Genomic DNA, 14,587 nt, shown 5'->3' with positions numbered 1-14,587 from the left:
AGGAGGAGCGACAGCCGTCATGGAACTCGCCGAGCTGCAGCCCTCCAAGTCCAGGAGGAAGGGAAAGACTGGGGGGTCGTGCAGGTTCAAGAGAATGCAGGCACCCCCAGACGACGTTGTCCATCCTTTAGTTCAGCAAGGAGGGGCGGTTTTGTTTGCAATGGAACCGGCCTGAGAGGGAATCTGACCCCTGTCCAGCAACCCCTCAGGACAGGGCCAAAGCGTGTGCAGAGTGACTTCCTTCTTCACCCAAAGCGGCAGCACCCACAGATTGAGGATTAAGGAGCAGAGGTTCCAGGGCAGAACGGGTCAAGGTCCGGGGGGCGGGGGGGGATGCTACCTGAACAGAAGCTCCACCCCAGTCCCGTCTGCTCCTTCTTTTCAACCCCAACTGAAGCGCCTGGGGAGAGGGCTTCCCTCCAGCTCAACCTCTGGTGGTGCGTGGGCGAGCGAACAGAGCCTCCGGTGCGCCGCCTCCCACCGTCCACGGCTGGCCCTCCTTCGCCCACCCACCCAATGGCAAAGCGTGAGGCAGTGGGAGGAGACGCCTTGCACAGCCCCTCCTGCCCCTCAGACGTAGCAATCCCACCCCCAGCCTTCCGCCCCTCGCCGAAGGGAGGCGTCCCTCCGTGCCACCCCACACCCAAGTAAGCACTGCCAGCGTCTCTCTTCAAAATGCTGCTGCGCCAAGGCAAGGTTTCTGCAGCCTATCAAAAATGGCCGCAGATCGGGCAGGAGAGAGATGCAGCGGAAGCTGAGCACAGCCACAGGAGCTGGAGAAACGGAGCCCACGCCTTTGTTCGACCTAAAGCAGGGGTGGGCGAAAGGCTGACTGGGATCTACCAGTAGATTTCTGGGCGATCTGTGGTAGATCTGCAAGGATTTCTAAAGCACAGTAGTTTAACAGTTTCAACAACAAAAAAGGCTCTTTGCCCTTTCTAAACTGTGTTATTATTTTTCTCATTAAGAACACTTTGGGGAGAAAACAAAGAGTGGATTTTTGTGTTAAAGAACTTGTAAGCTCACTTTCAGTATGGAAAACAATCCTGGCTCTGGGCATGTGTACTCAGTGCCCCCTCCCATAATTCAAGGCGCCTGTCTGTGCCCCTAAACCACTATCTGCACCTGGCTCTAGTTGGGGGACCTGCACAGCGTGTAAACACGGAAATCTCGTTCTCTCCTGAAAGGGGTGGTTTCCCTCTCGGGGATATGAAGGCCGTTTTGGGAGTGTCCTTCCGAGTACAGGTCAGTCGGGAACTCCAGCCTGCCATCTGCTGCTGGGGCCCAGGCAGGCTCAGGGCAGGCCAACAAACATGACACAGAAACACCTGGGCACCAAGGGGCACTGCAGACCCAGAGAAGGTGGCACAAAATAGAAGATGGACAAGCCTGCCCATAAATCATGCTCCTCACCTTGCACACACGTGCAACGCGTGACACAACGGTGTCTTCAAAGAAGTCAAATTCCTTGCCACTTTCACTGAAGAAGAAGTAGATCTTGTCATCATCTCCCTGGGGGCTGCTGGGCGGAAGACTCTCACGCAGGTAGGCTGAACCCACGAAGAACGGGTCTGTGCCACAGCAAAGCCAGGCGGGTGAGAAGCTCTCTCTCTCCCTCCCTCCCTCCCTTCCTCCACATCCATCCAAATCATAGAATCATAGAATAGTAGGGTTGGAAGGGGCCTACAAGGCCATCGAGTCCAACCCCCTGCTCAATGCAGGAATCCAAGTCAGAGCATCCCTGACAGATGGCTATCCAGCCTCGTCTTGAACGCCTCCAGTGTGGGAGAGCCCACTGCCTCCCTAGGTCATTGGTTCCATTGTCGTATTGCTCTGACAGTCAGGAAGTTTTTCCTGATGTTCAGCCGGCATCTGGCTTCCTGTCACTTGAGCCCATGATTCCGTGTCCTGCACTCTGGGATGATCAAGAAGAGATGCTGGCCTTCCTCTCTGGGACAACCTTCCAAGTACTTGAAGAGCGCTACCCTATCTCCCCTCAGTCTTCTCTTCTCAAGGCTTTGAAGGCTTTGACTTCAAGAACAGGCCCAGTTCTTGAAGTCTCTCCTCATAGGGCTTTGTTTCCAGTCCCCTGATCATCTTTGTTGCCCTCCTCTGAACCCTCTCCAGTTTGTCTGCATCCTTCTTAAAATGTGGTGCCCAGAACTGGACACAGTACTCCAGATGAGGCCTAACCAGTGCTGAGTAGAGGGGAACTAGTACTTCCCGGGATTTGGAAGCTATGCTTCTATGAATGCAGCCCAAAACAGCATGTGCCTTTTTTGCAGCCACATCCCATTGTTGGCTCATATTCAGCTTGTGATCGACAACAATTCCAAGATCCTCCTCGCTTGCAGTGTTGTTGAGCCACGCATGGTTCTGCTGAGTGTGTTACTGATGGAAGTACCACTAGGACAGTGTAGGGCCAAAAACCCTTTGGTTTAAGGCTCTTACAGATTCACTCACGCCCCCAAGAACATGGAAATGATAAGTTGCAAGTTCTATGCCATGTCATGAGCAGCAAACACATTCTGCCGTTTTGCCCGTTAACAACTCAGACCCCATGTACCCCCATTAACCCCAGTCCTCTTCCTCTCTCTCCAGCACAAGTGCAGGCAGCAGCCTCAGCCCTTCTCCCCTGTCATGCATTCACACACAGCAGCAGCACTCTCACACACCACACATGCAGCCATGCTCTCCCGCCCCCCTTCTTCCATTTCTCCCTCCCCACTACTTTCTTCCCTCGCTTACTGGCTTCCCCTCCAGCCATTTTTCCCTTAGGAAGGAAGCTCCACCAGAGAAACTTCAATCTGCCTATCACATGCCTTGCTCTTACGTTATTTCCCATTTACAGTGGGAACGCTGAAACCTTCTAAGGAATACACAACATATTTTCACCAAGCCTGCAAAAGGGAGACTCCTGCAGTAACATTTCCATTAGCTAAACTGGCAAAAATAAAATGAAAAGGAGGGCAAAAGTGGGGGTGGAAATTGGGGACCCTCACACCTCAATGCAAAAATTTTAAACTGCTGTAACTCGCCCATACTTTAAGGATTTGGCCAGCTTATTTATTTTAATTTATTGCTTTATTAATTTAATTACTTTTATTTGTTTAATAAATTATACCCCACTTCTTAGTTTTTTTTTTTTTCTTACAAGGCAGCCTATATATAACTTAGACAATTTAGAACAATATAAACATATCATCATTAAAATTAAACACTTGATCACAATAAACTTAAATGGCAGCAACCTTAAAACAATAGTCAGCCCAACAGGAAGAGTTCACAAACCAGCCCTGCACCGCCACCACCACCGCAGCCCAAATGAATGCTTAAAATATGAAGAGGCAGTGGTAAACAAATACGTCTTCAATGCCCACTTAAGGCCTGTGATGACAGAACATGTCCCATCCCAGCTGGAACAGAGTTCCACAAAGGAGGGGTCATGTCCCTTGCCATGTGTTTCCTCCCAAATGCCATCCTCACGGGACGAAATGTCATGGCATTGTGGCTTGATAGCAACAGAACACCTCAAGCTCCAGAGCTGCTCGCACAGTTCCAGAGCGCCACCTGCTTGATCAGACCAAGGCTTCGGCCAAAGGTCTGAATTCCCACCACTGCCTAAAGGCAGCCACTGCCTCCTCCCTCTCCCACCCAGGTTTTTCCCCAGTTGCAGCCCCCTAATAACCATCACCCCTCTGCACACACCTTGCAACCAGTTGAGGGAGTTTTCTGTCTTGATGGCTGGGCGGCTGCCATGACTTCGGAAGATGGTTGGCTCATTGCCTTGGAAATTGCTTACAGTCCCTGTGTACAGCTCACCATCTGCGAGAAAGCATCCCCATCAGGCCCGGGGCCGGGCACTAGCATGCCATCCCCATCCACTGCTTGGCACTGTGCCACGAGAGGGCAGCGGCTTTCCTTGTGTGGCAGACCAAGCAGATCTTTCATGTTTCCATCACCTGCTGCTCAATTAGGGAATTCTATCATCAAATGCCTTCCAAGAGAATTCTGGAATTAAAGACGAGTTTCCAATGGCTAATACCATCCAGTATAGTCTTCTGACCCAAGAGTAACAAAAATGTCTCATCTCTGAGGACTGCCAGATGAGAGACAATTGTACCAGGCCATTAGAAAAAGATTATTAGCACCCTTGTACTGATTAGAAAGGAATTCAGATAAGGAGGTATCAATGTTAAATTTAGGGTTACGACTTTCACTTGGTAGAGTATCATAAAACTATAAGGCCAGATGGGCCATCAGATAACTGACCAAGAAGCCTCATCCCAGACCATAAATATGTAAGAAAAAAAGGCTCACAAAACAGGATGATGTCAAGGGAACATGTTTGTGTCAAAAACATACCTGTAACATGTCAAAGAAAGCTAAAATGTTTAAAAAATGTTGGCACACACATTAATCTTGATGAGAAACTTCAAAATTCAATAATCTTGTTTAGACATATGAAGATTTAAAGTACAAAGATTATCTTTGGAGTTCATAGAATCATAGAATAGTAGGGTTGGAAGGGACCTACAAGGCCATCGAGTCCAACCCCCTGCTCAATGCAGGAATCCAAGTCAGAGCATCCTTGACAGATGGCTGTCCAGCCTCGTCTTGAAGGCCTCCAGTGTGGGAGAGCCCACCGCCGCCCTGGGGAATGGGTTCCATTGTCGTATTGCTCTAACAGTCACGACATTTCTCCTGATGTTCAGCCGGAATCTGGCTTCCTGTCACTTGAGCCCATGATTCCGTGTCCTGCACTCTGGGATGATCGAGAAGAGATGCTGGCCTTCCTCTCTGGGACAACCTTTCAAGGACTAGAAGAGCGTTATCCTATCTCCCCTCAGTCTTCTCAAGGCTAAACAGGCCCAGTTCTTTCAGTCTCTCCTCATAGGGCCTTGTTTCCAGAGTTCTTGAATAAGAAATAGAAACTGTAGTAAAAATAGTTTGGATCCATTTTATAGCATCCAAAAAGTATATAAAGGAAACTCAGAACACGCAACAGTGGAAGCTCTCCTCTAGGATCAGCTTTCCCTTAACATGCTGCCTGTAGAATCAGCCTGGTGAGCTTGATACTGATTATCACTGAGAACTAGTAAATACACTTGACGCTGCTTAGAAGCCTTGTTTAAGAATGCTGTTAGATGTTTCATGTGTTTGAATTTATGCACACATACACTCTTGTATTTAGTACTGTTATGCTAATACTTTGTAGTAAGAAGACAATGAGAGAGTGTTTCTTAAGAAACAGAATTCTGTATTACCCACATCAGAGTGAAGTATTGAACTGGCTCTTGATGGTATCTGGTTTTAGGAGAAATCTGGCTACATACACAGACAGGTGGTCAGTGGTTACCAACATACTGACAGTAGTTTGAGAGGATCTCTGAACAGGGCACATGCCACACGTGGAGGTGGAGATGACCTCTGTTGGAGGTCCAGGATGGGGTCTCTCCAAAAGGACCACCTCTCTTCCTCCTTCCGGTCCTGTGGGAACCCCTCTGCTCCCTTGCCCCACGGGATGAGGAGTAGCCCTTCCCAGTGCCCCGGCCTGGGAGCTCCTTACCAACAATGATAGCTGTGGACTTGTACTCAGGATCAAAGGGGCAGCGCCCTTTCCCATCTTCTAGCAGCAGCTTCCCAGAAGCCTCTTGCTTCAAGCTGAAGTCTGGAACGTTCTGCAGGGAAGACGGTGCAGTGAGGAGACTGCCAGGGAGTGGGCTTGACTTCTAAGAAGAACGATGCTGGAGCTCACATAGGTCAGGAAAGAACACTTTCCAGCTTGGAAGCCCTTCCTACTAATCCCAGACAGTATGGGCTGGCTGAGGAAGATACACTCTGCACATACTCAGAGGCCCTCTTTGGTCTTCCCTCCTTCACAGTGTTAGAGGCAGGATGCCTCCACACACTAGGGCACTCTTACACCCATGTCCTAGTTGTGGGTCTACCACAGGCCACTGTGTGAACAGAATGCTGGACTAGATGGACCGTTGGCAATTCTTATGTAGCAAGACAGGATGCAGCACCTCAGGCCCTGGGGCCACATCCAGCCCACCTGGGCCCCACCTGCCCAGGAGTCCCCTGGGAAGCTCTTCCAACAATGGAGACAGGGCATTCCTGGCTCGCCTGAGGCCGGGTTCCTGGCAGGCAGGCAGAGCTTCAAGCTGCAGTGTGCTGGCATGCCAGCCCCGCGCCGTTCGCCTTGGGCTCCGCCTGCTCCTGGAAGGCAGCTCCACAATGGAGTTTGGCCCTCGGGCTGAAAGGCGTGCAACACCCTGTTCCGGGGCTGAGCCTTGGCGCTGAAAATGGACTGGAGGCCCAACCCAGATCAGGACGCTCGGCTCAGGAACAGAGGCTGGATGGGGATTGTTCTGTGTCCTGACCTCCCTCTCCTCTGGGGTTGCCCTGCCCCAGAGCTGGAGCTTGGCGCCCTGAGGGAGGCCCCTGCATTGCTATAGAGCTGCCATCCTGCCGGGGGGGGGCCAGGCTGAATGTGGAGCGGGGTGTTTTGCATTTACACGGCAGGAGCAGCGCGGCGGCGGCTGCTCCCCAGAACACAAGGCTCAGCCCAGGTCTCCCCACAGCTAGCAGCTCTGGGCTTCCTTTGGGAGGGCGGGGAGAGCCGAGCCCTGGGCCAGCCAGTCTAGAGGGCTGTGAAAGCCCTTTGTGAGGCAAACCTCCGCTGCAGACCCATGCGCCGCGGGGGAAGGGCTTGGGCAGTCCTGCTTTGGGGCGGGCGGGCCGCGCTCTGCGGTCCAGCCCAGGGGGGTCACGGCTTTCCTAGCGGGAGGGAGCAGACATGGAGGCTGGCTGCTCCTGGCCGCCAGCTTCCCCGCCCCCTGGTCCTCACAATGTAGGTGCAGGAGGGGCTGAAGGCGCTGGTCCCGCAGGTGTACAAGTGGGTGTCATTCAGCTGCAGCAGGATCTTGATGTAGTTGTGGCAGTCTCTCTGCAAGGGACGGAGAGCACACTGGACACAGCCCCTTGCTCCAAGAGCTCCCCACGCACTGCCGGTCCAGCCCCAAGGGTGCCCCCTCACCGCTGGCTTTATGACCTGCCATGCCCATGGTGGAGGCGATGCCCTGAGGGCCACCAGGAGGAGATGGTGCCCTCTGGGCACGGACTGGCAGTATCTCACCCTCCGTGCTCGGGCACTTCGGGAGGGGGGGGCGACACTCACCTGGGGGTCCTTGCCCTTGAAGATGCACTGCCGCTTCTTCTCCTCCTCTGCCCCCCATGGCAGCTGCAGGAGAGGAACAGACACTTAGCAGGGGGGTGGTGGGCAGGCATCCCATGGCCAGCCTTGCACTTTACCAAACATCTCCTGCCCTACAGGGAGGCACATGGGCAATGAATCTCCTTCAGCCAGCTGAGGGCTCTCTTAAGGCCTGTCTCCCTCTCAGTGGCCAGAGAGCTGGTTCTTGCCCCAGCAGACAGCTCACCCAGCATGCAATGCCATCAGCTGCGGAGATGCTGGTCAAGTTATGCCCATCCCGGGGCTGCGCATGCACGAAGAAGGCCATCTCCTGCACTCAAGGCAGCCCAAATTCTATGCCAAGAAAAGCGAAATTCTAGTAGCAAGAGGGCATTCTCAGCCTGTTTTCATCCGCCAAGGGGCAGCAGCAGCAAGGCGAAGGAGAGAATGGAGACCCAGGCGATGGCCACAGAATTTCTTCCCTGCCCTCTTTTGGCTCCTGAAAGTTCATCTGCTGCTGAGCGCAGTTTTGAGCTGCTCTCCCCAGTCAAAGGCTAAACAGTTTTCCTTCAAAAGCCAAGGTTCTCAGACTGCCGGATTCCTGCCTGAAACCAAATTCTGCAGTTGTGCAAGCAACGAGGGATGTGCTACCCACAGCAAGGGATGAATAGATCAGTCCATTGCAGTTTCTTGTTTCTCCAGTCTTAAATTTGGTCCATCCTGACTAAGAGAACTGGTAGGGGGGTTAAAAAAAATCATAAGCATGTTTGTACACATTCCTCCTAAAAAGTGCATCTTTGCCTAATATACACATACACATTTTTGTGTGCAATTTTTCATTTGAGAACGCCATTGAAAAATGTGGAGAAGTGCGAGTTTTGCAGGATAACTGCGTTTTGGTTTGTGCTGTGGTTCGAAAATCCAAAATTAGGTAAATTTGAATTAAAATGTAAACTGAACAAATTTCTCCCCCATCCCCGCCCACCACCCTGGTTGTTGCTGTTCCCCAGGCTGGAGACCTGGAGGGTGACGGAGGGCTTCCCTTGCTGCCAGTGCTGAAGGACTAGCTCCTTGACTGGTGCTCACCTATGCTGGCTGCCCAAACTGGGTGCAGGATGCGCCAGGCCTTGCTGGCCTCATCAGACTGGGAACGCACAGTGGACAGAGCCAGACAGCGATGCCATTTCTGAACATTTCCGCTGCACGAAGGGGGGTGCTATGAAAAGTAAGATATGGCTGTCCTGCACTTACACTCCGGTGCTGTGGCCCAGGGGAGAAGGAGCTGGTGTTGAGGGCAAGGAGAACCTCACGGCCCCCCGCATACAAGATGCCTCCATCCGGGCTCAGCATCATTGCAGTGTAGTTCATGATTCCAGGCATTTCAAAATGGCTCAGCAGTCGGTGGGGGGAGCCTGGGGATGCAACGAAAGGAGAAAGGGCCAGTGAGTGCCGGTTTGGACTCCAGGGTCTCATCCCACCCCTCCGCAGTGCTCTGATCACGCCAGGCTGCCAGCCTCAGGCACTCGCTCACTGCTGTGCCGCACGGGCCCCATCAGCAGAGGCCATGAGGGGCCTGGTCCTTCCACTGGCACAGCCACGGCAGAGCCCTCCTGCTGCCCCGGCCGTCTGCTCAGGACGCCAGCCGTCCCTGGCACCGTCGCCATGACAGCCCTCCCAAGACACGGAGGCCGCGAGGCTGCAGCACCGCTGCGACGGGCTCTGTGGAGGGCGGGCTGCGGATTTTGCAGAGGCCAAAGGCTGCGGTGATGACCGGCTCCAGTATCGAGGGGAGGGGGGCCGGACTACGTAGCCCACCAGCCCCCCTCCCACTCCACAGTTCTATCGGGCTGCCTCACACCAGCCACTGCTGCTGCTTTCCAGGGTGCCACTATCCAGCCACATCCAGGCTGCCCTCCAAGCCCACTCCTCTTCTGCTGCAAAGCAGAGATGTGGGGAGTGCCTCTGGGGGCACGCCAGGCCAGCCCCTGGAACCCTCATCCCATTTGGTGCTGGTTCTGCTGCCTGGACTCTGCAGATTCAACTGGGAGGGGGGCTGGGAGTCACCTGGCCTGCCCAGTTTGGCACACTGAACTGGCACACAGCTCAGGCTTCTCGGGCGCGGCCGGAGCCCCAGCACCTCTCACTGTGGAAAGAAGCCAGGCTGCCCCCCTGGCAACTGAGGCAGCAGGGTGGGGAGGCCGGCCCACTGGCCAGCCGCCTCAGCACCAGGGATGCACCAGCACTGGCTGAGCCCAGCGCCTGGGTGCCGCCCCGTCGTGCGGCGCTCACCAAGTGCTTGGCTGCAGAGCCTGGGAACTGCCTCAGCACTTGATTGCAGAGCCCAACCCAAATGACCTCAGGCAACCTTCCCTGTCACGTCACTCCAGCTCTACCGTGGAGCCTGTTCTGCTTGTCCGACGTCTGATCACTGCAGCTGGACTGGTCCCAGCCTGTTGCTGCCATTTGCCAGGGCCGAAACCCTCACTCAGTTCTGCTTTCTGGATGGCAGGGCCTGGTGCAGGCGAGAGCAGCTGGCTCCCTGGCCCTACAAAAGGAAGCTATGCCAGCAGGCTCGCCTGCCCCAGAGGGCCCCAGGGCAGCCCACTCCTCCCAGCTGAACTTGCCCAGCCCTGCACAAGGCTCTGAGCCCCACGTTGCCCCTAGCCAGCTTTGCCACAGCTGACAGCGATCTCATCGCAGCTCTGCTTAAGAAGCCAAGAAGCGCCTGCCAACACTCTCCTTCAGCTGGGCTGCTCTTGCAGCTGGGAAATCCCTGCTGATGTTGAATGGGTGGCTAGATGATCACACAGCATCACTGCATCCAGAGCACGGGCTCCACCATCGCAGCAACGCCAACAACTCTCTGCACCTCAGCCACTCGCAACTCCATACAGAGCAGATGGCCGGGGCAGCAGGAGGGCTCTGCCGTGGCTGTGCCAGTGGAAGGACCAGGCCCCTCGTGGCCTCTGCTGATGGGGCCGCGCATGAGCCTCTCCTATTCCAGGGAGGCCTCAATGTCACATGAGTCTCATCCAAGGCCTAAAGCTCCAACCAGGAGGAAAAGCTTGAACCTGATACAAATTTGATAGGTGAAACTATCACATGAGGACGATACTGTTTGAACAATGGTGTCCCTATGAACTGAACAAGAGAACTGTTCCCACACGGGAAAGAGCAGAGAGATCTGATGATAATCAGTCTTAAGTGATGGAACTATGAGTGAGGATCTCGCAATTATGGAGATGATTCTGGGTACAACAACCATTAATAAGCCTGAGGCGTTCGGTCCCAGGGACATCTTGCCTGGACCCCTGAAGACCCCATCCTGAGCCCTGCCTTGGTTCTCAACTCTCCTTCTGCATCCTTTGGTGCTGGCGGACCAGGTTGGGGACTCAAGAGTCATTGTTGGAGGGCCCACCTGGCTGCCAGAAGATCCTTTCATCTGGGCTGTACTCAGGAGGAGGGTAAACTTTCCAGCGGCAACTGCTGAACCAGGAATAGAGGTCGCTGATAGCAGGTACATAAGCCAAGAGTGGGAAATTACTTTCAGGTGGGGGCTAAATTGCCCCCCATGTGCTCTCCATGGACACGGACATGCCCACTGAAGTCATGCCCCCCCCCCCTTTCTCCATGCTGAAATGGGCCTGGAACTCCGTTCCTCCCTCAGCACAAAGCAAGGTACTTGGCTGTCGCTGGGAGCAGCCCCCATCATGCCAGACAGAGAGCTCATCCTAAGTAAGATTCTTACCCTTGGGACGAAAGAGAAGCAGGCGCAAGCAAAAAGAGAAAAAAGCAGATCATGATCTCCTCACAGGATCCTGATTCTCTTGAATGGATTCACCCCTTGGACATGTAACAAAAGCTGAAGAACCGTTAGCAATAGCTGTCCCTGGATATCTGACTGCGTAAAAAAGTAATCTGCCAAAGTCTGGACCAGCTGTATGGGTTGGTCTCTGCACCTGCATCATCCAAGTTCGATTATAGATCTAATGGGCTTAAGGTTTCCGGTTGAACATTAGGACAAACTTCTTAATGGTCTGAGCTGTTCCAACAATGTGACCAATTACTGGGGGAGGGCTCTCCCCCACTGGAGGTCTTCAAGCTCTTGTGAACACTGTCAGGGTTGTGGTCTGCTCCAAAGCTTCCCAGGTGGCTCTGCCACCAGAAGGACTAATTCAGAGTGCGGAAGAACTCTATCGCATCCTCATATGACCAGGGCTGGCTCTGCTAGTGAGCAAGCTGAGCACTTCTGAGCTAGATCTGCTCCTGGTCAAAGCAGCTGTCATCTGCGTGGCCATGAACAAGGCAGCTGGGAACTTGCGAGAGGAGCCTCACAGCCCTTTGCTTCATCACAGCGAGACCCCTGGGTGACAAGTGCTCTTGGGACACATCCAGCTGCATGATGTGATCCACCTGTGTCCGATCCTGGGGCTCATGGATTGTACAGTGCAACAATTCAGGAGGGCCAAAGGGGGAGGGGCGGAGGCCTGCTCCTAGGAAAAGCAGGTCAAGGGCAGAGAAGTCACGCTCATTCTCCTGAATGGCCCCTATGGAAGTCCCCGGAGCTGCTGCTGCTGCTGCTGCTGACAACTTCTGTTCCTGCAATCGCCCCCAGGACAAAGGCCTAAACTTCCCACCTTCCAGAGGGTGACAGTGCTTTGAGACTGCAGGCACCAGCTGAGGGCACATTTGGGATTACCTGCTTTGTCACTGGGTTGGGCAATTTACTCCCCTCATCCTGGCTTGGGGGGTGGGGGGCTGAAAGAAGAAGGGACAAAGGCTGCCCCAGAGCCAGATGATCCAAACCATGAACATCCTGGTCCGGACCAGGAAGCATCACACAGGATTAGCCATCTTTGTTGCTGCTCTCGATGAAATTAGAAGACCTAAGACACAGCCCTTGGCCAACTAGCTCCCTACACTGGCAAACAGGAGCCCAAGAAGGGCACATCCACACAACCAAGCGACCCCAGCATACCTGAATGCTACTGATGGTGCACAGTCCTTTGAACACACCATAGTGATTAGTACCACAGGTATACCAACTATAACTATCCTCAGATGAGAGGAGTTTGGGATACAGTATTATGGATTCACCTCCTTGTGGGTGCTGCAGGGAGGGCAACTCAAACTGCTTGGCCACGTTAGCCACAGCAAAGATGGTTCCAACCAGGGTCCCTCTGGTCATGTCAGGTTTCCTTTGCTCTTGGAGGGGCTAACTGCAATCCCAATCAGCAGGCTGAGGAAAACTGGGAGCAGGAACAACCCTTGTCTGCTCAACCACAGGCCACGCTGGTGCTTCAGAGCAGATGCACACAGGTGAAGAAGGCTTCTCATTCCTCAGTGGCTTATGAAGAACCTATGAACTGCCTCCACTGGGGAGTATTGTTTTGGCGGTCACTTTGGGTCATACAGATACTCTGCCGTGTGTGAGCAGTGCTTCCCACGGGCAAGTTGTCACTTGAAGTTACCACCGTCGAGAGGTGAGCACACATGTCCTCATTGGCTCCCCAAATCCACTGAACCTGTCCTCCTGCCCTATAAGGAAACAGACTTGTCTGGGGCTGATGCATCGGCTTGCAAGCGAAGGAGCAGGTGGCTGCTGTCTCTGTGTCTCCACCCCCATGAGCTACTGAGGCCCAAGGAACCAGCAGCCCCAGGTGTGCCCAGCCCCACAGGCAGCTCAGTAGCTGTGCTAGGAGAGTGCTCCATACATGGGCTGGTTTTGTTCAGGGGCCCTTCCCTATGGGCTCCACCCGCAGCCAGCCAGCCCCGCGTCTTTGTATGAGGCTCATGGCATGCATGAAGGAAAAGAAAAGATCTGATTCTAAGAGAGTTCAGGAGGGCACCAGGAGGGGCAATGGTTCTGCTCCACACGGCCCACTCCAGTGGGCAAGCCATGCCAGCCAGGCCCTGGCTGGCCACATCACTCCGGCAAGACACAGAGCTTCTTCCCCAGCTTGGAGGGAAGCCAGGGGCTCCCAGGCCCTGGAGGTCCCAGCTGCCAAGCAGCTTCTTCCTCAGCTCCGCCAAGCACAGCGCATGTCGGGACAGGTCCTGCTGCTCCAGACAAACCTGCGGGAGCGAGCGAGGGAGGGAGGGAGGGAGGCTGGTCTGGCGGCACCTCAGACCGAGGAGGAGAGGCCGGGGGAGCACGCTGGGGGGAGGCCCGTGGAAACCAACTCTGGCTGACCACCCAGGCCTCTGGGGGAAAGTGCGGACACTGCCAGGGAGGAGAGGCACAGCTCCAGAGACACCCTGTCTGCATGCGCAGAGCCGCCTCTCTGCCCCCATGGCACTGTGTGGGGAGATGGCCGAGCCTCTCCAAGTCAGCTGACGGGGGTGTGACAGGCCAGGCCTTGCAGGGCTCCCGGCCAACGAGAGCCCTGCCAACGAGAGGCCAGGAGCCGTCACGGAGCTGGCCTGAGTGGGTCTGCGCAGCTCAGGGCCCCCTCCCCGCCCCTCGCCAGCCCGGGGCCGTGCAGGGCCAGCTCACCCTCCGGCGGGCTCCCCACCTCCACCCAGCCACGTGCCCCTCCCGGCCCAGAGGGCTTCCCCCCAGGCAGCTCAGGGCCCCCAGGCAAAACACCCCCTGGGTTGATCTAGACTGCGCGGGACAGGCCCTGCAATCGAAGCCGGCGGCGCTCTGGGCTCCCGGCGCCCATCATGGCAAAGACCGCCCCGCACGCCCCCCAAGGGGGGCTGCGATACGACACTGGGCAGCCGGGCGCTCGGCCCTCCTTGGCGGAGCCACACCCCTGGAGGCCCCGGGAATGCGTGCAAGTCCCCTCCAGCACTGCTGGTGCCCACAGAGGTGCCACAGGACGCTCCGCGCGACACCGCGGAAGGCGGCGGGGGGGGGGGGGCTGGCCTGGCGCTTCACTGCGCTGCGCCGAGCACGCGGCCCTCGGACCGGACCGGACCGGCGCGGCGCGGCGCAGGCAGGAGCACGCGGCTCTTGGCGCTCGCCGCACAGCCCGACCCGCGGCGCCCGCGCGGGGGAGCAGGCGCCGAGCCGGCTCTCGCGGCCGCCGGATCGGGCCGGCGCCTCCTCGCCCGCCGCCTGGGCCTGCCCTGCCCGCCCCGCCCGCGCGGCCAGCGAGGGGCAGCCGAGCGGCCCCGGCGCCCCGTCGACCACGGCAGGCGAGGGGCGCCTCTCGCTCGCCACCGCTCCGGGCGGACGGGCAGCAGCCAGCCTCGGGGCTCGCCCGCCGCTGGCTCCGCTCACCCACCGTAGCGCAAGCTCAGGCGCGGCACCGGCTCTTCGCACGCGGCCAGCAGCAGCAGCGCCGCCGCCGCCGCCGCCGCCGCGGTCCGGAGCCCCATCGCGCAGCAGGTCCGCCGAGAGCGTGGCCCGGGCAGCGGCGGCCCGCTCCGCTCCGCTCGCTC

The 14,587-nt window shown here is 56.0% G+C and overlaps 1 protein-coding gene across 5 annotated transcripts in view; it reads right to left on the bottom strand.

Annotated features, from left to right (window-relative positions):
- The window catches only part of SEMA4B (semaphorin 4B), a 21,226-nt gene extending 6,639 nt beyond the window's left edge, over positions 1-14,587 (bottom strand). For 4 of the 5 annotated variants that reach the window (XM_084817753.1, XM_084817754.1, XM_084817755.1 and 1 more), the window contains exons 1-7: positions 14,431-14,587; positions 8,450-8,610; positions 7,184-7,246; positions 6,854-6,952; positions 5,570-5,681; positions 3,709-3,825; positions 1,414-1,571 (exon numbers count right to left, since the gene is read on the bottom strand). In XM_084817753.1, the coding sequence (XP_084673879.1) occupies positions 1,414-1,571; positions 3,709-3,825; positions 5,570-5,681; positions 6,854-6,952; positions 7,184-7,246; positions 8,450-8,610; positions 14,431-14,524 (804 nt within the window). In that variant the 5' untranslated portion in view covers positions 14,525-14,587. Of the gene's footprint in view, positions 1-1,413; positions 1,572-3,708; positions 3,826-5,569; positions 5,682-6,853; positions 6,953-7,183; positions 7,247-8,449; positions 8,611-10,616; positions 10,706-10,946; positions 11,091-14,430 lie in introns of those variants that run through there. The other variant, XM_084817757.1, reaches the window with a different exon arrangement.

Source organism: Heloderma suspectum, chromosome 11 (genome assembly GCF_057233095.1).
Source record: "Heloderma suspectum isolate Gila_16-S chromosome 11, 16-S_ref, whole genome shotgun sequence".
Taxonomy (NCBI): Eukaryota; Metazoa; Chordata; class Lepidosauria; order Squamata; family Helodermatidae; genus Heloderma; species Heloderma suspectum.
This window is presented reverse-complemented; position numbering and strand designations above follow the sequence as displayed.